General features: G+C 38.0%; 1 protein-coding gene across 4 annotated transcripts in view; it reads right to left on the bottom strand.

Annotated features, from left to right (window-relative positions):
• Positions 1-21689, bottom strand: part of PLCE1 (phospholipase C epsilon 1) — a 142236-nt gene that overhangs the window by 68110 nt on the left and 52437 nt on the right. For all 4 annotated transcript variants that reach the window (XM_068139681.1, XM_068139682.1, XM_068139683.1 and 1 more), the window contains exon 3: positions 10383-10668. In XM_068139681.1, the coding sequence (XP_067995782.1) occupies positions 10383-10668 (286 nt within the window). The remainder of the gene's footprint in view (positions 1-10382; positions 10669-21689) is intronic.

Below are 21689 nucleotides of genomic sequence, written 5' to 3'. Positions count from 1 at the left end.
TGATAAAAATGATATGTTAAGAATCTCTCAAAAGATTCAACAAGTCTTTAACCTACACGTTCTAGCATGACCTTGCGAAGCTTAGGATAGTTGGGCATATGAAAACAAACTAGGGTATTTAGTGCATTATGCCCTTCTGAGATTTGCAGAAGTCTTACTGCAGTTCCAGTGGCTGCAGTTCAACTAAAAGTGCAGTAGAAAAAAAAACCCAACGTGTATTTTAATGCCTTTAGGCATACCAATTTTCTCTGCAGAGCTTCACAATTTAGTTCTGAACAAGCAAACACAAGCAAACAAATTCAGATAAAATCTTCTCTGTGTCTAACAGTAACATTATCTAAACCATGTTTTTTTCCAGACTGAGATTTCTTTCCCCCCACCAAAGAAAAATGCTCTCAGAAGACACTGCTATCAAAGTGGTTAATTCAAAAGGTGTGTGTCTGTGCTTTACTCCAAAGCATCAAAGGAAACGGGAATTGAAATGATGATGGGAGTGCAGGGAAAGAGGGAAAACCTAGTGAAAAAGCATCATATCTATCTTCTTTCTAGAAGATTGGAACACTTTCTTTCAAAAAAAAGCTGAAAACAGTCATGAAATCTCCTGTACTGAGTCCACGAGAAACAAAGGATGAAAATATTTAACTGCTGCACATTCATAAGAAGCAACTGAGTGTACTTTTAGCATCAAATTGTATTTCTAGTATTATGTGGACAAAAGATTTTCAGTTCATGCTTGAAAAAATTTCACTGGTAATTTATGTACTTCAGAATTTTTGTATGAAACAACTCTTTCTAAAGTGAATACTTAAAACATTAGAAAACTATGTCAATATGAAACTTCTTAAATAAAATCTAAAATTGTGCACGACCAAAAACTCTCACTTCAACTTATTTTCTAGGAAATGTTTGCATCCTTTTACCTCAAATCAAAGCCAAAACACAAAACAACCTACCAAACGCAGGGTCTGAGTTGAATGTATTCTTTTAATATTCGGGAAATTAATTAAGATATTTTTCCCTCCATTTCCTGTAATCCTGCTAGGCATCTGACACTGGTTACTAGTGACCAAATAAATAGATTAAAACCATTACTATTTTGCAATTAACACAGATGCACCTGATATCAGGGTTGGGGTTGGGTTTTTTATGTCTTCTTTTTGGTTTTTTTTCCCCACTGCTGTTGAAATCACTGAGGTGGTAGTAAAGGTATTGACAACCAGTAAAATCTTTCTATTGCAATGCGATGCCATCTCTTTGAATGGTGAATGTTCGTCATAGCTTTATAGCTAACAGCCAGGTTAGCTGGGAGGGTTTACACATGAAAGACATTCCTTTCACAGAATTAAATGCTATGAACATTCATTCAAGTTACATATGCCAGGTTAAAAAAAAAAAAAAAAAAAAAAAAAAAAAAAGAGTAAATACAGGTGTTTACTCATTACCAAACAGTAGCAAACCAGTGCTTTTATGTGATGCTATGACTCATGCCATTCACAAAGGAAAACAAAACCAAAAAACCTGCCTTAAGAATCCACAAAACACAAACTGGTTACAAGGTATAAATTTGCATACTGAAGACCCAAGAACAAAAGCTTGTTAAAGGAAAACACCAGCAGTGGATTTATATTCAAAAAAATAATTACCTGGTTCTGGTACTTTAAAAAACTTATTATAGGTGACATTCATATTATGTCCAGCTTTTACAGTAGCAATCACTTATTTTTGTAGAATAAGAAACAAAGGAATGTCCCACAACTTCATTTAATATCAGAATAATTGCCACATGAACCAAATAAATGCAAAGAATAACTGAATTATATTTACATTGCATTGCATTTGAAACATATTCAAATAAAAATATGCACTTAAGACTGAGAAAAGACTTTGTATTTCATATTGTTTATATTAAATCTTTACTTCATTTTCTATGTAGCAACAGTTTTAAGTGTCCTTAAAGGACTATCAGTAAATGTAGACATTATAGACCTGATATTAGACTAGAAACCTCCCACCCAGTCCACGTCTAACTCTGCAGATAAAGCTAACACTTTTTTAACTACCTACATATAAGCAGAACTGGTTACTATGGAGCACAGAAACGCAAATCTTACCAGCAAATATTTCCTCCATTGAATCTTAGATTCCTCCTAAAATGCCAGAAGAGCGGATACTTCCAACGCTACACAAAGTCAGCACACTGCACTTGTTCAAACTAACAGTCAGGCAACAGCTGCTCAGTTTAAAGCTACAATCTGTGTCAAAATGCATAACTGACATACCCTGAGTAAGCCATGAAGAAGACATGTATTTGGCTGGCTCACTGAAAGGTCAGGTTACCCACCTCTCCAGCTAAAACACTGGGATTCCAACGGAAGGAAGTTTAGAAATTAGGGACAAGCATACATCGTGCTAACACTAAAAGCATTTGATTTTGACAGCAGAGTTATAAACAAGAGCAATTTAAATGCTGCTGGATTTTTGTCTTTAAATATATTAAGAAATAAGTTAGCCTACACCCAAGCTTTTCTACTAGTTATATTTATATCACTGTTGTTTAAACAGGCCAAAAGTAATAAACTGAGTTAAGTTTTGTTTTAGGAAACTTCAGCTGAAACATTCCAAAAACTGCAACATGGGATTCTTTATTAGCAAATGCCCTACCTTCACGGACATGACACCCTCTGCACTAGAGTCTCTAATAAAAGGTAACAGCATTAGCTTTAACAGGACAAAAGGACTATGATGACTTAGGCAACTTTCGAGAGGGAAATAAGACGAAAACCTCCCTTAGGCTTCCAGAATTTTGATTAACCATAAAGAAATTAAAAATAGAGAGTCTCAGAAAGATACCATAGACTTTCAGGCAGCATCTATGTTCACAAATGAAGTAGACACCAGAACTCTGCCTTGATCCCAACAGCCATTAATATCAGGCTGGCACTTTTATCACTTCTTTTTTTGCACTCTAACCTCAGCCTTGTCTACACACAGTTTACATTGCTTTTATAAGCAGCAGGACTACACCAGGGAAAAGTTAGTTACAAAAGTCGCTAGAGTACACAAGTGTGAAAAACAATACACAGCCACAAGAAATCTTTCTCCATTTCCCCAGAAAGTCTGAGAGTGTGATCCATGCAGAACTGGAATGTGAGCAGTACACTCAGAGTCATGTTGTTTATACAGGGAATATACGTTTTGTCTGAAAAACCTCTGCTGGTGGAACCATGATGGGATCCAGCCAACACCCCATTATTTTTTCATTGACAACACCAACATATGACAATTTAGTGTTGCTTTCAACTTCCAGATGAAATTAATATGCTTAGATTTCTGAAGAATTTGTGTTAATTAACATGGGAATACAGTATAGAATCTTAAAATTAATTTTATTACAAATATTCATGTTATTAATGTTTTCTCCCTGAAAAACACAAAAAATCCATCAGGTTAAACCTTTCTTGTCATTAGAGGTCAATACTAAAGACTTTTCTACTAATTATAAATGCAAAATATAAAGAAAAAACCCAGAATGTTCTTGATGCTACTAAGAAAACTGTACTATATATCTTTTGAATTTAACCTAAGAAATATTGTGTCTGCATATAAATAAAACAGCATTATCCTACAAAGTTGATTTTTCCTTCTAACTTGTTTCCTAGAAACTTTAAGGGAATTTTGAGGACCTTGGGGTTTTTTTGCTTAAGATTGACAGGCTAGCATAAACAAACTGACAAAGTTCCATTCTACACTTCAAAAGTTCCCATGGATACTACTTATACAGGGCCCATTCAAACAAAATTTCAGACTTTATAATAATAAACAATAACAAACAGTTCAAGAATTAACTCTCTGCACTTAGAATCCTATTCAACTTTTTTTCCTAAAGAATTAAGAAGTTTGATTTTAAAACTGCACAAATTTCAATTCTCTCAGCCTTCATCAACAGACATCAGTATGTCTCTCATTCCCGTCCTTGCAACAAAGTTCTAATACCACAATCAGATTTATTCTATGAATTTAAAGTCTTTTTTTCTGCTGGTGGAAATAACAGCTATAGACTACCATCAAATATACTGCTGTAAGCAGAGACTCAGCTACAGAAGTCAAAGTATCATCAGTATCCCAAACTCCCACACAGTATTATTGAATTAAGACCTATATAAAACCATGCAAAACTCCATTCTGTTTCTTAACTACATAGCTCTACACACTGACTACTTAGCTCTATACACTGGTGAGGATATCTAGAGTGACACAAATGTGAACCACCCTATACCACGAGTATGATACCTGTTATGTCCAAAGGAACAATTCTGTAGATTAATCTTTTTTCACTTAGTTAACTTCAATCTACTGTCTGTATCAATTCTGTATCTTTTAATCTTACAGTAATAAACCTTACTGAACCCAGAAAGTGGACTTTAAGTATGAGAAAAGCTATGCTGGCAGAGCTTAATTCTTTGTGCCTACAATGAATTAAACATGTTAGATTAAAGGAAGTTTTTGTTAAATTAATGTTCGCAAAGATCCTCCTCCTCCTCCTTCTCCTGCTGCCCTTGCTGTGACCAACCTGGTTGCAACCAGGTTTGACCACAGGGTGAGAGGTCTGGGAGACTGACCACAGTGATCTTTCCTTCCTGCCAGTTTATAGAGACAACCATCATAGCCAGATCCAGATGGTCTTAGGTATCCCTTGACTACAGCTGTCCTCTCAAATCTTTCTCCTTCATTCTGTCATCTCAGCCTTGGTCAGTGCTTCCTGACATGTCACTTTTAGTTCTTCCCCTAACCAGATGACCTGCACTTGCTCCTGTCTTCCTGACCTACACCCCAGAGCCAATAGAGCAGCATGAAATCCTTGATTTCCTTACTCACACCCTTGCCTCGTGTCATATTATCTACTTACTGTCTGATGTATGTCCTGGATTTGACTTCCTCTCCCACAGTGTGTTATCTGACACATCTTCTTACCTTAGATTCTCAGTGAGAGACATGTTACATCTTCCCATGTTTGAATCTCAGCTCATTCGGCTTCACTCTAGATAGCCTTAAATCTTCAGCACAAACACACACAGCTCAGCTAAATCATACTGGCCTTCCTAAATCTGTGAACATAAGACCTGTTATTGCCTATGGCTCTGGCATATAACTGTCAGTCAATTGCCCCAGCTTCAGGGATCCTGGAATTTCCCTGATATTGTAACAATAAGTCTTGTGCAAAGGGTACAAGAAACAGCAGTGGGAAAAGTCAGAGAGTCTTGTGTCTTGTTTGCTGCCCAACTTTTGCTGATGGCAGAGTCTGATTACAGAAAAGGGGTAATCTCTGAATACTGAGGGATGTATTAAGTAGGTTTTCTTAAGATCAATACAGTCTGCCTCCGCTTTCATGACAAACCAATTTCCTTCTGTTCTTGGTCAAAAAGTGCTGTTGCCTACTTAAGTTCTGAGTGAACTTTCTCCGGAAGAGGGACAACAGTGATCAACGGTGTAGTCGGATTTATATCACTTAACAAAGTGGTCTCAGACTTGCACAGTTTTTAAAGACACTAAAGTGAAAAGAATACTGATACAAAATGTTTGAAGTTTGCTCCATCCTCTCAGAAACCTTTTTTTACTTTCACTTATTTCCCACCCCCCCACCCCCCACCCCCGCCCAGATTACAAAGGTACAGAATTTATCTTTGGAGGAGGGAGGAGCATGCAGGGGGGCAGGGAAGGGAGGGTATAAGCTTCTTTCCAACAATTACTCTGGATACAGGTATCAAATACAAAGCACAAACATTTTCTCATGCTCTGGTTCCTTAAGATTAAAAAAGACCCAAAACTTTTTTTTTTCCCTCCATTAAATGTAGACACGTCACATGTCCTGTGACAATGACTGAATCTTCAAATATGGTTCCAGTGAAAGTTCTGTCCCATTCACAGCTATGAACAAACCTTCTGTAACAATCAATTTGCAAGAAACAGAAGAGGCTGAGAAGCAGGATTTCCCTTCTACAGCAGGAAATCTGGTTTCAATCCAAATCCCACTGAAGGCTAGTCTCAAAACTTCTTACTAACCAGAAATTCTGAGTTACATGCAGAGGTGCTAAAACAGAGTAGCTGAAACATCTTCAGTGTTCATATGTGAAAATTATGCTCTGCATAGTAACAAAGATGCTGACAAGGATGTGAATGTCACTGACCAACTGTGGGAACTCCAGGCATCTGTGGTTCCCGGGAGTCTACTCTCAGACTGTCCCTGTGCTACCAGGACCAGAGTTGCAGATTCTCAGTTGGGAGCCTGACAGCAATGTGAGCCATTTGAGAGCTGGGCTTGCAGATTCACTGCTCCAGACACAAGAGGTGAGTCTCCTACAGAACATGTCCTACAGGAGTTTTTAAAGTCTCTCAGTCCCAAATCCATGTGACTGGGAATTCTGGCTTTGGAGGTCTGTTATGTTTGGAAGCCTTCTCTGGAATGAACAACACTGATCTGGGCACAAGACTACCCTAACCCTGGGGACATCATTCAGGGTTCTTAGCTACAGAACAAAAACTTAGAACAGTTATTTCCTAGAATTAGAACACTTATGACTGGAAGGTTCATTGCTCAGGTCACTAAATAACTCATGAAGGACTGAACATGAAGAACTCACAATGTGTTTCATGCTAGAGAGACATAAAATCAGGAGGCTGTCCCATAATCAGGGACTCTCTGACTGCAGTATTCTTATTCCCAGGGCAGATATTACAAAAAATTCCTAACTACAGAGCACATAAGGGTTTTGAGAAGTCCTTTTAAATCAGGAAGGACTACCCTAATGAAAGTAATGGGCTCCTCTTTAAATGGACTCTGCAAGAGTGCTGAACTTTATCTCCAGGAATTGCAAACATTTTGAAAGAAAATTAGTGGAATGTTATCTGGTCCAGAAGAGGTCCTCCAAACATAAATCCAACAGCCCTTGCTATCTTTTCAAGGCTGGCTGATACAGACCACTTTTAAAAAACAAGTTCACTTCTTGAAGCTTTTTTAGAACTTTCCCCAAAATCATTCCAAGTGCACTAATAATTACCATAGAATTTTCGTGATCTGAACTGTGTCCTCAGTTTCATGGCTGCACTGAAGCTTAATTTGTAGCAGGCTGAGGAACAATTTTACCTGGTGGAAGATATATATCTACTTGACGTGGCCCTTACTATCGTGTTACATGTCCTTGGCACAAAACTGGACATACTGCAACGCAAGCAATACAGCAAGTCTTCCGCAGCACTTTCATGTGGTGCGTATCTACAAAGTAAAGATCTGTTGGAACTGGATCCACCACAAAAATAGTTTACACTAATTACTTCCTACTAATTCACCACTTCTTTCAGCTTTTATTCACAAAGTTTTTTCACTAATACAACATTTATAGGACACAAAGGAAGTTTGAGTTCAAACTTCTGAGTGGCAGAACTGTAACTAGATAGTTCAACAATTCCTTACACTTATGTAATAGTCCAAATTACTGTGGAAGAGATTTTAAAATAAATTTACATTATCTTACTTTTCATAATGCATTCTAGTTCCACCTATGCCAGTGCTATTGGTGTTCGTATTTTCATTTGACAGTGGTTCTTTTTATTTATTTCAAGTAATCAATACATTTGCTGCCTTTGGGCATGGCCGCCTCTGAATAGCCAAGTATGGTGCAATGATACTGAAACTACCACCATCTCAGTTAGTGCCATTACCAGAAAGGGTCTTGTTTTGAAGGATTATTAACCAGGGCTGCTTATGTTGTTTTCAAATAAGCAAAATAGGGGATTTCCCTGCATCATGAAAATACTCCACTTCAGGTCTGAATGAGTCAGCAACAGGTCAAGTGTCTCCACACAGCACTACCCTGCACAAACCAGATGTCTACAGTTGTTTTTTTCTGAAAGAAACTGCCATCACAACAGTGTTCTCCTGTATTGCCATCAGGACATTTATGCTTGGACCTTTGATTGTAGTATGATGTCTTCTTGCATTGCAAGTCCTATTTCAAGTATAATTTTAAAAGAAGAACTATAAGACATGCTCTAACACACAACTTTAAAACATAAATTATTAAATACAAAGACTGAAAAGCTATAATTTGAAGCTTTTATGGAACCAAATTAACACTTGAAAATCTATCCTGCCACAGCTCATGAAGCACAGTAACAAGAATCATTTTATTGTTTTGATCAGGAACACTGAAACAGAATTAGTGTCTTCCCTCCATTCTTCAGCAAGATAGAACCATAGAATGAATTGGGTTGGAAGGGACCTTTAAAGGTCATCTAGTCTAACCTCCATGCAGTAAGCAGGGACATCCCCAACTAGATTGTGTTAGTCAGGGTCCAATCAAGCCTGACCTTGAATGTCTCCAGGAATGGGGCCTCCACCACGTACTTTGGCAGCCTGTTCCAGTGTTCCACCAGCCTTACCGTAAAGAACTTCTTCCTAATGTCCAATCTAAATATACCCTTCTCTAGTTCAAAACCATTGCCCCTTGTTCTAGTGCTACAAGCCCTTGTAAATAGCCCTTTCTCAGCTTTCTTGTAGGCCCCACTCAGGTACTGGAAAACCACTATAAAGTCTCCCTTGAACCCACTCCAGGCTGAACAGGGATATTAAATCACTGTGAAAAATCTAAATGTAAACCTATATACAGAGAATACCTCAATATTCTAAAGCTGCAGGACACCTCTTCCTCAATGGAGACTACTACAGTAAATAAAATCTCTATTGCCTACGCAAGCTGCCTGAGGAATTGCAAATCAAGATCTTGGCTTTTATGGTCTCATATCCCTGGGTTCAGAATCCAACACCACCATATAATATGGACATCACAGTGATCCCCAAACCAGTGCAATGTGTGCTGTTACACAAAGCACACATGCAGTCACTAGGTCAGACTCTATAAAAAGGTACAACCATATTAGCATGTCAGTGAGCCTAAGGTAATCACTGCTGGTACTTCCAGTTTCAGGACTCGGTTGGAGCCTGCAGCTCTACAGTGAGATTCACCAGCTGGGCTTTTCAGGCACTGCAGTAACATGCCCATGGGAACCTGACATTTGTACTTGATCGTGTCTGGGACACCAAAACTCTATGCTTTCTTGTCCCACTCCGCAGGAAGAAGGTTCACCGTACTGCACCACCAAGTACATGACACACTTCTTTTAACCTGGCTTTCCAGAGCTGCCACAGGAATGTAGGTGTTTATTTTACTGAAGTGCTCATCTCCCTAGAACAAGCAAAACCCAAACAAAATAAAATGGAAAAATCCTACCAAAATAGGGCACTGTATTGTACATATCCTTGTCTCTCACAGATGATGAAGGTACACGCAGTTTAGTAATGTTGCTCAACGTAACATTGCTCAACATACAACTGAAATTCCCTTAGAAGCTATAGCTTGCCATCTGTACCTGTTGTATCGGTTTAGTGCCTCTCTTTGCCATTTGATTCACCCTGAGATTAATTAAATCTAGACAGGACCACTATTTAAAATAAAATAAGACAATCTGATCAGTCTGTAAAAGTGAGATTAGTATCTGAACTAGTTAAAGACACTGAGAATCCTGTACTGTGTTATATTCCTGTAAAATTTTGGGCAAGCTGTAATAGCCACATACTTCAAATCTATCACTGAGATATGACATTTTTTGTTACAGAACCCTGAAATCCTTGAGTACCTTAGGAAATATTCTAGGCATTAATTAAAAATTAATATAAAAGGTAGTCACTAATGTGTACCAAGAATGCCTTTGTCCTCTTTACCTTCCAAAAGTGACCAAATTAAATCACAGCATGGAAACTTAGTATGTAACATCCACCCTCATTAGGCATTTTCCACACAGATTATACCCACATTATTTGAAATGCTCCAATACTAGCAAGATGATAGGCCTGGGAGAAAACCAACAAGAAGTCAGTAATTAATTGAACATATTTACCACACACTGCTGACAGCTAGTAGTATGACAACAATAATGACTGAGTATTCGCCTTGCTCAAGTCTTTAACCAAGTGAGCCCATAAGCTTGAGTGTTTGGTGAATGAGAAAAACTACACAGAGGAACACCTCAACAACAATGGCCTAGGTATTAATTTTTGATGCAGACAGTAACATTTCTAAAAAAATCAAAGACCAAAACCATATAAAAAGGTGTCCATTCTGTAATAAGAATTCTTCCAGCTTTGTATGCATTTTTACATGATTAAACTAACATAGCTAGTCCTTAAGACAGTTATTGAAAATATGAAAATCTTTTTTATCTGTTAAGTTCACTTATGAGTACATAAGAACACAGTATTATATAGCATTATATATTTTGCATTACACACTACAAAGTCAGAACAATTCAAAAATTCATATCTTCATTACCTTTAAGCATTGTTCTTCCAGTTGATCCTCCAAAGATATTCAAAAGACCACTTCTTGCTCCTAATGATGTAGTTGCTTCTAGTAAAGCACCAGTTATATAGTTAGAGAGGGCAGTTCTCTGTGAAGTGGCACGATACTGGCAGCAAGCACCTGTTACACATGGTCTGACACAAAAACCATCACCCTTGCATATAGAGTTTGTATCAAACGCTGGGAGATTTCTCAGAAGCTGAGGAAAACACTCAAAAACATCTTCTGCTCCTTCTTCTCTCACTGTATTGAATATCTGTAAAGAACACAAAGGCATGAACCATTAGTTCAGTTACTTAATAAACCAAGTATCAAAAAATTCCAAACTAGCATGACATCTTGCAAACTTCAGCAGCCTCTGCAAAAAGGATCTGTGTTAAAATATTGCTTTCATGCATTAAACCTGAAACATCTATGAATCCAGAATGGCTCTGTGAAGCTTTTCAGTTGGGTTCCCAAATAGGCTATTTAAGTTAGCACTCTGCTTCCAAGCTATGGTTAAAAGCATTCTAATGAAAGCCATTTTAAGGATCACCATCAGACAAAGAAAGTCATATCAATAGATCTAGTCAACATTTAAAATAAGGAATATACACAAAATTATTCTGCAGACTATTAAATCTATTGTACTTTCAGTGAAGTCTTACAGACATAAGTAGCAGAAAACCAGATCTGCTCTGGGTTTGCACTTTTCCTTGCTGAGTGGAGTGGGTTTTTGCAAACAGAAGTGGTTTTAATCACTGTGAGCAATCATTCAAAATGTTCTGGTGTCACGTTCATTGCATTACTTCCAGCCTCCGCACAGGTCCTCTATCTAATATTGGTTTAGTACTCTTTTTCCAATATTTGTGCTAACACACTAATGAACTTCAGCCTGTGGCTTAGCAACTAAGTAATGTTTGCTTGTTTAAGAGTCTAATGATCAAAGAAAGAATCTGGAAGAAATCTTTTCATTTAGAATACAAAAAGAAACGTGACTCTCTGTGTTCTTGTATGCTGACTTACTGATTGACATCAGTAATTCATTTCAACAATCTGTGCTTTGCAATTACAAATTGTAAACTATCAGAACAAAAATGAGCATAAAGAAAGTTACCAGAACAGGTGCTCAGATAATTTTCATGTGGTTCATCTCCATCAGTCCTTAGCTGTGCACAAGAATTAGGCTGACGTCTTAATCATCATTAAATGGGGTTTTTTGTGATTAATGGCTTGTTGTTGCCATCCTTACTTACATATAAACAAAATAGTTATCCATCAAAGTGGCAGAAATTGCATTCAGTCCTGTGATGCAAGTACTCGTGTGCTCAAAGGATAAGAAACTGTTTGCACAGTCTGTGCATGCCACACATTGGAGTCATTGTCACCCTCACTACAGGACATGTACATGCCCAGCCATGTAACCAAGGAGTGAAGCAGCTCCCAGCACGGGGATCTGTGCACATAACCTCTTCTGCCTTACTACCTGAATTTACCCTGCTGTGTAAGTGAGGTGGGTTCAAACACTCTGCTCTCACTAGGTATCTGACCCGCTATAAACAGAAGTTGTGAGCAATGATGTAATTTTTTCATCCATGTATCACAGTATAACTTAGGTTGGAAGAGACCTCGAGGATCATCGAGTCCAACCTATCAACACAGACCCCATGACTAGACTATGGCACCAAGTGCCACGTCCAATCTCCTCTTGAACGCCTCCAGGGATGGTGACTCAACCACCTCCCTGGGCAACCCGTTCCAATGACGAATGACTCGCTCGGTGAAGAACTTCCTCCTCACCTCGAGTCTAAACCTCCCCTGGCGCAGCTTGAGACTGTGTCCTCTTGTTCTGGTGCTGGTTGCCTGGGAGAAGAGACCAACCCCTTCCTGGCCACAACCACCCCTCAGGTAGTTGTAGAGGGCAATGAGGTCACCCCTGAGCCTCCTCTTCTCCAGGCTAAACAATCCCAGCTCCCTCAGCCTCTCCTCACAGGGCTTGTGTTCAAGGCTTCTCACCAGCCTTGTTGCCCTTCTCTGGACACGTTCAAGTGTTTCGATGTCCTTCTTAAACTGAGGGGCCCAGAACTGGACACAGTACTCAAGGTGTGGCCTAACCAGTGCAGAGTACAGGGGCACAATGACTTCCCTGCTCTTGCTGGCCACACTATTCCTAATGCAGGCCAGGATGCCATTGGCCCTCTTGGCCACCTGGGCACACTGCTGGCTCATATTCAAGTGGCTGTCGATCAGCACTCCCAGGTCCCTCTCTGTTTGGGAGCTCTCCAGCCACTCCAACCCCAGAAATGTAAAGAAATTGAGAACTGCCAAAGCCTTGATTCAGCTGCTAAATCCAAAGTCTGGCAATTTATTATTTTTTTTTTAAATCACATTTATCTTTGCCATCAATCATAAAATCAAATAATGCAATATTTAATGTGTATTTCTTAGCTTAGCTTTAATTTTTCTATTAATAACTTATTGTAGAAAGCAAGTAAAGTTTTATTCAAGATAGATTAGTTTATTCCCTAGTAACATAATTCAATTATTTCAAAAAGAGCAGACACTTATTAACAGAAAATAAAAGTCTTTCACATGCTGACTATGACTTTCATAGCTCAATTCCATTAGAAAAATGGCTTCTGTGATTCACTACGCAATGAAATGCTCTGGTTGTCTACCTATCTACCTCACCCCTTCTCCCACCCCTGAAAATTTTCCAAAATTTATTTGTTGAGGCTTCTAGAAATATTAAGCCTGTACTTGAGCCTCTTTATCTTCCTTCCTTTGGTATGCAAGAGTTTATAGACTCTTAGACTCTCAGCAAGAACACTGTCCATCTCTACCTTTATTCAGAAAGAAAATGCACTCTTACAGCCTGTGTTATCTGGATAGAGTATCTGCAGACCTTTTAATTGGCTATTTGCAAGGAAGAGTGGAATGTGCATAACACACCTTTCCAAAAGGTATACAATAAATTGCAACCCTCTCATGCATGGATTATGACTGTGTCACATCTAGCAGACATTAGTCTTTTTAGCTTCTTTTTAAAAAAATATTTAGTTAATGAAAATAATTTAACTTCTCAAAACTGCAGCCACCTTCAAAAATATTTTTTAAATCAGGTTCTGCAACTTATAAAGTCATGTTCTGTTGAGTGCACAACTAAAATTTCTTTCAGCTGCCAAAGCAAAGAAACCATTTGTTGACAGAAACAGGCGACAGTGTTTTGCTGGAGAGATTATACATAGAAAAATGGTGTTAATCTCTTTTGTATAAAGTAGACTTCAGGGCACTAGCTGTCTCCCAAAGACTCTGCACTTCATATAACATTTTAAAATACTGTTTGTTTTGATGTTTTAAAGTTCTGGATGTGTCACTTCTGCACACAGATGAGGTTATGAAAATATAGACTGAAAATATGTGCACTTATCAGTAACTGCAAAGAACTGAAACAATCAGGATAGCAATATATCCCTCAGGTAGCTGACAGGGAAAATCACTTTTCAGTCAGATTGCACTAGACAACTTGGGAAACTTAATCTTGCCTGGGAGGAAAAAAAAAGTTTATTCCAAGCCAAAGTTTACAGTTTAGCCTGGCAGATGTAGTTACATTGACCTGTATCACTACCAAAGAATGGCTACCATAATTAACAGTGAATGTGAACCAAAAAGGATGTAATGCAGTAGTAAACTGACAGCTACCTATAAAAAACACACGATTCAGAAGGGCATAACACTCCTAATTCACTTTTGCCTCTGTATCAAAATGAAGATTTCAAAGTCACTTGCAGTCAGATGTGGTTATGTCACATACTACATATAGAGCAGTATTTCACAAGATGCTGGGTACAATATATAGATCCAAAAGCAGTGTAATATTAATGTACTTCAAATCTAATCTAAAGTAGTACAAAGTACTAACACCTAACAAGAAAGAATTTAGAGTGAACTTTCTTATCTATACCGCTGTAATGAGCACACACATATATGATAACATGTATATGCCATTATATTACTTCAAGATTTTACTTTAGTAAATAAACATATACATTTTGGTAATTTTTCTCTCCTTTTTATTTTTCTCCCCCAAATAGTTTAAAAATAAGAAATAAGCTGAAACTAGTAACGCAAACACTCCAAAGCCAGTATACTACATGTTGGACAGCTATTTACTTTCTTCTACTTTTAAAGAGATTATAATGGTAAGGAAAAAAAAAAAATATATTATTTCCAGTACACTAAGAAGAAAAATATGTCCTCAACTCAAAAATAAAAACTAGAATTAAAACAAATATTAAATTCAGGCAGAATTCCATCCTTGTATGTTTACAACCAAGTCCATATTTGGAAAATAAATGGAAACAAAACAGGTTTTTTAGCTTTCAATAATGTACACAATAAATCATTACAACATTACTTTAAAAATCCCTCAGTTTTGCTTCTAGTAACTTAAAATGGTATCTACAAGTTGACTTATTGATAACCTTTAGGCAAATAAACTTTCCTACAGCAACAATATTTTGTTAGGACGTTCTTTAAAAATATATACTAGGACAAGTAACTCATGGTAGCCTTGAAACTATTCTGCATTTTTCACTTAGAATCTTTTCTTCTATTTATCTCTACAACTGCAAATTGCATTATGTCCCCTTCTACATGCCTATTACTGTGGGTTTACTACACAGAAACCTGAACAACATAGCCATTCTTAGCCCTATAGTCTATTGTTGCTGCACTGAAAATATTTGATGTAGTAGTTCATAAAAATAATTCCTCCAACTTCTTACTTAAAGTTACATGTAACTCTTCCTCCTGATTACTGTAAAGTATTATTTGTTTCTCTTTTCGTATTTTTTTCTGCTGCAGGAGTTTAGCTTAGAATCTGGAAGGATGTTACCACTCTGCAAAACATCTAAGTGCTGCTTGGCACATATGAAACCCCCAAACTGGAATTAAGAACAGACCAAATACTATCAGGACATTAATTTCTCTAATATTGCCACCATTATACAGAATATGCATACAAAAGTTCACTGTAAAGAACAGCCATGAAAAATTATGCTTATTGCTATAAATATAATAGAAAACAGGCCCTAAAGGGGCTTTCATAATTCACTGCCCGTGCGCAGCATTCCTGCAGCATGAAGCCTTCATTTGTTGCATGTTTTTGAAGCAATTTTAAATGCCTGTAAACCAGAATGGTACATCAACAAGTAATAACTCCCAGGACACTGTGTCTTGAAAATCACCTAAATAACTCCTTCGAAAACACAAAGTTTTTCTAGAACATACAAGCCTAAACACAATTAATAACTTTACAGGAAGTCCTGCTCTTCCAAATTTGTTCTAAGAGAAATTTCATCGAAATCAGTAAACAGCCTGAAGGTTTTTCAGAAGAAAACTCTCATTAATGTTGACCAAATAAAGCTAACAGTGATCTCTTGGAAGCCACAGACAAGTTACAATCACATTGTAGCTCAAATATCTATAGCATGGCACAAGACAGCAGTCTGCTCTGGAACAAACACTTTAGGGAGAAAGAAAATAATGTATAAAGTGTACTTCAGTGCAGAGGAGGAGACACTGAAAGAGCAATCACACCAGAGTAAGAATTTGTTCAGAACACAAGAGTCAGGCATTAACAGACAGTTAGTCAATACTTTGGTTTTGTGTCTTCATAAGCAGCATTCTAGCATCACACTTTGGAGCATTTAATTACTAAAATTTTAAAAAGAGGAGGTGCTGACAGTCACATCAGTTTCTGAAAGGTATTGGGTTTTCTCAAATTTATCTCTTTCAGGTTATGACTAGGCTCACACTGACTAGCCCATGACTGCTGAAGTACAAATGCAGAATAGATTAAGAAATGCTTTTTTGTAAACATGTTGCATGCCTGGAGTCAGCACTTGCCACTGGCCAGTTTCTTCCAAGGATGTTAGGTAGTAGTTTGTGGGCGGGTTTAAAAAAACAAAAATTGTCCTATTTGCCCTTTTATCACCTTTTGAAAACACAATACTATTTTAAAAGTGGAAATAAGCACATTTCATAATGCCATTTCTGTTAATAAATTACTTTTTCCAACATTCTTCTCTGAAAAATTGTTCAGCTAATTAATCTCAAAACACCATCCAACATTATTCTGATAAAACGAGAGTGAGGCAACAGGCCAAGGGATATTTCTTTTAGCTACAAACACAAAAGCCATTTGGGACAGAATTATTTTTAACACTTATGCTTTGATCAAGGTCAACGTGAGAGAACCAGACAGTTAATTACTCTCAGAGCAAAACTAAGTTGCTAACCAGTCCGTTTTCAAAGATGTTGGAACAAACAACTGTCAGTTGGGATCCTCAGAAATTCTGAAAAAAAGGCCTGCTACTGATCTGGGATTAAAGTCAGGTCACATGAACTGATACAGATTTCCTTGCTAATACAGAGTAATTAGTAGCCTTGGTTTTAATCTAGCTCATATTTTCAAAAATAATGGTAACTGTGCAAAACCAGAAATGAATCACACTATTTTGGACAGTCAGTTCTCCACATTTTATTTACAGTAACCAAGTCTGAGTAAACACTGCAGGTAAAAAGACATTTGGAGAGTGCTCTAAAGGCCATCTCCAGAAAAGGACTGCAGCTTTCTGTTTTCTATCTCCAAACAAATTACCTGTTTCTCAGCACTCTGTTTGCCAGAGATCCCATTTCTGAGAATGCTTACTTGCTTGTGCATGCTTAGAGTTTACAGTAATACAGAATCTAGTTACAGTGATTCTTTCATCTACTTCCTCTCTGTGCTCCTCAGGCATCTCTGCAGAACAATCTCTACAAAATCTGGTTAAGACAGCAAGAAATCAAATTCTGTGCAGATGGATGCTTGCTATTTCAAGGGGAAAAAAAGAAAGAAAAAGGGTTAGGTTTCTTTCTTCATACTCAACAGTTTGAATGTCACCCTTCATTGGGCTCTGCAAGCCAACGACTGCCCTTCAAAGCAGAAACTGATAGCAATTTCAGCAGTGATTCCTGCCAGCTAGCCTGCCCGAAGCAGAAGAAAAAGAATGATCATCACTTGAATACAGGCATTTGGTGCAGGTTTGCATTTGTGTTTAAAAAAACAAACAAACAAAAAACCAACATCAAACCATACACCACCAGTAAAGGACTCTTGTCAAAGTGTCACATGGTCACCATCTGCTACAGCATATCAGGATGACAAAGAATAACCTTGGGAGATGCAGGCAATCTCAGAGCTGCTGTAGCATCTCATCAGTAAGAAAGTTGGAGCTACAAAAACCACACTTGCAGTGAAATACATGCAACTGTGCAAAGACTCTTGAGCACATCAGGGGTTAACAATGTCCTCTACATCTTAATTTGCTCACATGCTGTTCTCTCAATGTATTTTCACATGGTGCTTAAACAGAGTATTTTGACTATGAGATGTTAATTTTTGTAATGGAAAAAAAACTTAAAATAAGCCTAGACTGCTGAAATGCTCTTTTCTGTTTGAAAAAATGCCTAGAAAATCAGTGAATACATCTGAAGTGTACCTGATAACACACTAGAGAAACCGGCATCTTGAGGAGTATGGTGACAGAGAGAAGACCTTGCTCAGAATATGCACACAAGTAATTAATACTGCTACAATTCTGCCCAGTACTTGACGAATGCACTATTTACTATAGGGCATTTCAGGCATGCTCAGGGTGGTGTGGTTCACAAGTGTTGCCCCTTCTTTGCCTGGGATGCTATATAGAAGAAAAAGAACTATTTTGAGAAGCAAGAAATAGGAAAGTTTATTTACTGCAGCAGCACACCAACATGGAAGCATCAGGAATGAGAAAGCAGATTTGTGAGCAGATAGCTGAATTAGAAAGAACCTGAGTGTCACTGCATCGAGGATGTTTTAAATGCAGCCAACAGAAGGAATAACTAAAAGAGGAAAGAAAGCAGTAACAGTAGAATTAAGTAAGGCTTTTATTTTTCTCTTTTGTTTGGTCGGTTGGCTTTGTGTGTCCTTGTAAAAAAATGCATTTAACAAGACTGTGCTTTAAAAACAAACAAACAAATCTCTGCTTGCATAATTTGCCAGTTCAGGCACTAAGAAAAAACAAACAATTTGTTACACCCTCACTGCCCAGAAACTAGGGTGACACACAATGCTAAGATACAGTCTAGCATACATTATCACTTTCTCCTTAAAATAAGAATAAATCATAGAATTATAGAATTATTTCAGCTGGAAAAGACCTTTATGATCACTGAGTCCAATCACAGCCTAATTCTACCAAGTCTGGTGCTAAACCATGTCCCTTAGCACCACATCTCTGCATGTTTTAGACACCTCCAGGGATGGGGATTCGACCACCTCTCTTCAGAGCCTGCTTCAGTGTTTCATAACCCCTTCAGTGAAGAAGTTTCATCTAATATCTAATCTAAATCTCCCCTCAGGTGCAGCCTGAGGCCATTTCCTCTTGTCCTATCACCTGTTACTAGGGAGAAGAGACAGGGACTCACCTCACTATATCTCCTTTCAGGTAGTTGTAGAGAGCAATCAGGTCTCCCCTTAGCCTCTTTTTCTCCAATAGGGGAAAGGGATCTGGGGCTCCTGGTGGACAGTAGGATGACCATGAGCCTGCTATGTTCCCTTGTGGCTAAGGCGGCCAATGGCATCCTGGGGTGTATTGGAAGGGGTGTGGCTAGTAGGTCAAGAGAGGTTCTCCTCCCCCTCTAATCTGTCCTGACAAGACTGTATCTGGAATATTGCGTCCAATTCTAAGCCTCTCAGTTCAAGAAGGACCTCAGGAAACTGCTTGAAAGTATCCAGCACAGAGCCACAAAGATGACCAAGGGAGTGGAACATCTTCCTTATGAGGAAAGGCAGAGGGAGCTGGGTCTCTTTAGCTTGGAGGAGAATGAGGGTTGGCCTCATTGATGTTTATAAATATGTGAAGGGCGAGTGTCAGAAGGACAGAGACAGGCTTTTCTTAGTGATGTCCAGTGATAGGACAAAGGGCAAAGGGTGCAAGCTGGAGCATAGGACGTTCCCCGTGAACATAATGAAAAACTTTTTCACTGTGAGGACGACAGAGCACTGGAACCGACTGCCCAGAGAAGTTGTGGAGTCTCCTTCTCCAGAGACATTCAAAACCCACCTGGATGCATTCTTGTGTGACCTGCTCTGGGTGATCCTACTCTGGCAGAGGGGTTGGATTAGATGATCTCCTGAGGTCCCTTCCAACCCCTAATATTCTGTGATTCTGTGAACTCCGGTTCCCTCAAGACCTATTTGCCACACAAGACCTGCTCCTCTGGAGCAGCCTCATTGCCTTTCTCTGGACCCACTCCAGGACCTCAGCATCTTTCTTACCCTATCATCCTTTCAGCCCTTTTTGTAGACGGGTGTTATGTTGGCAAGCCTCCAATCACCTGGCACAGAATTGAACACATTACACAAATCTACTGATTCAAAAGGAAATTTCCTCTCCCAGGTAGGGTGTGTATGCCTGGCAGATGAAGTGCATGCAGCAGAGTCTGACCAGATCCCTTACACATGTGAAGGAAAGAACACGTCACAGGAAAGGAGTAACAGTCTTCAGGTACCATTCCAGGAGATTCATGACAAACTCTAATTCACTCTTGGCTTTTCTAAAAACCTCTAGTGTTACAGTCACTGCAGGAGGCCCAGATGTTTTCCTTAGCTTTTCACAAATGAGCTTCAGTTTCTAACAGTTTAAATAAAGCACTGCAGTGATATGTCCCCTTAGGTCACCCTTTCAGCAATTGTATTGCCAATATTGTTGTTGTAAAGTCTATTCTCAAAGGCTTCTCAAACTTTCGCTCTCTCCTCAATGATTAGAAAGAATTTAACAGTCCCAGGGCAGAGCACAAGACAGACTACTGTGAGACAGAGCAATAATGCCCACTTACAATTTTTGCTGTGTATGAAATTTCACACAGCAAGTTGTAACCAGGCAACATGGCATGGAGCAGCAGGAAAACAGATGAGTTCACCCTGGTAACATGAGCAGCAGTATTGATGGCAGCTGGAAGGTTGCCAAGAAAGTGAACAAGGACAGATGTGCACAAATATTAATATTCATTAATCGATGTTCTGTGAACTTTCTACAGCTTCAATTGCAATTACAGAATGTGCATTACCTCACCAGCCAATATTTCTTATGAATTGCATCCTGTTAAGGATGAGATCATTTGAAGGAACAGAATTTGATGAGGATTAGGCTGTCTTGACTTAAACATAACTGAACATTCTGCAGATACAGTATCAGCCATCCCCATTCAGTTCTGGTATGTGCCCTATGTCTTTAGTAAGGAAATCTCTTTATCTGTGAGCATAATAAAATGGTGATACAGTTAAAAAAAAAAAAACAACAAACAAACAAAAAAACCAACAAACAAATACACTTGAGAGTTGGATTTACATATGACAAGAAAATGTAATAGCAGGCCCAAACTTCTAAAAAGTTGTCACTTTAACTTGTGATAATACTTGGTTGATATTACTTACTAATTTTACATTTCTGTAAGGTAATGGTACTAATTATTTTTAAAGCCATTACCTGCCCTTGCCAGTGACAAGGACTTCAGTAATTTTATCCAGAAAAGGCCTAAAATACAATTTTCTTGTCAGCCAGATCAGCTATTTATATTTCTGGTGGCACAAAAAGATATGTAATAAAGAACAAAAAATTCTTACTAGCTATTAATTGTTCAATCACAAATTTCTCTTTTTCACTTCTTCAGTCTAACTATTAATTTTTCTATTTTTTAATAGTTCCTAATGTGGTATTCTCAGCTAAAATTCTGTTATATGTTCTACTCTTGTCAATTCTTTGTGCAGTTGGTATTATTTTTTTTTTATTTTCTAAATGAGTGTTTATTTACTTCAAACTTTTATCAACAAATCCACTTAGAAACAATATGCTGCCCTTCTACATAAATTAACACCCTCCATTCAAACATCTGTGCTATTTCAGCTCCATTCAAAAAAGTAACTACATATTCTAAATGTAACTACTAAGCCAATACACACCTTTATTTACTGAGAAGATGATAGTTTTACTAGTCTGATGTGGATCATGTCTTTGAACACCTGATTCCAAATCACACAGATTAGAGCTTCGTGAGCTACTAGCTTTCAAAATTGTCGACTGACTTTTTAACATGGAATTATATGCACCACACAAACTTTTGCTCTAAAATTATATTACTTTTTAAAATAAATTTTAATAATGACTTTTGACAACTCTCACTGTTGAAAACCAAAGATATTCCATTCATATA

This window comes from Melanerpes formicivorus, unplaced genomic scaffold (genome assembly GCF_026170545.1).
Source record: "Melanerpes formicivorus ecotype bairdi unplaced genomic scaffold, bMelFor1.0.p_v2 SCAF_6, whole genome shotgun sequence".
Taxonomy (NCBI): domain Eukaryota; kingdom Metazoa; phylum Chordata; class Aves; order Piciformes; family Picidae; genus Melanerpes; species Melanerpes formicivorus.
This window is presented reverse-complemented; position numbering and strand designations above follow the sequence as displayed.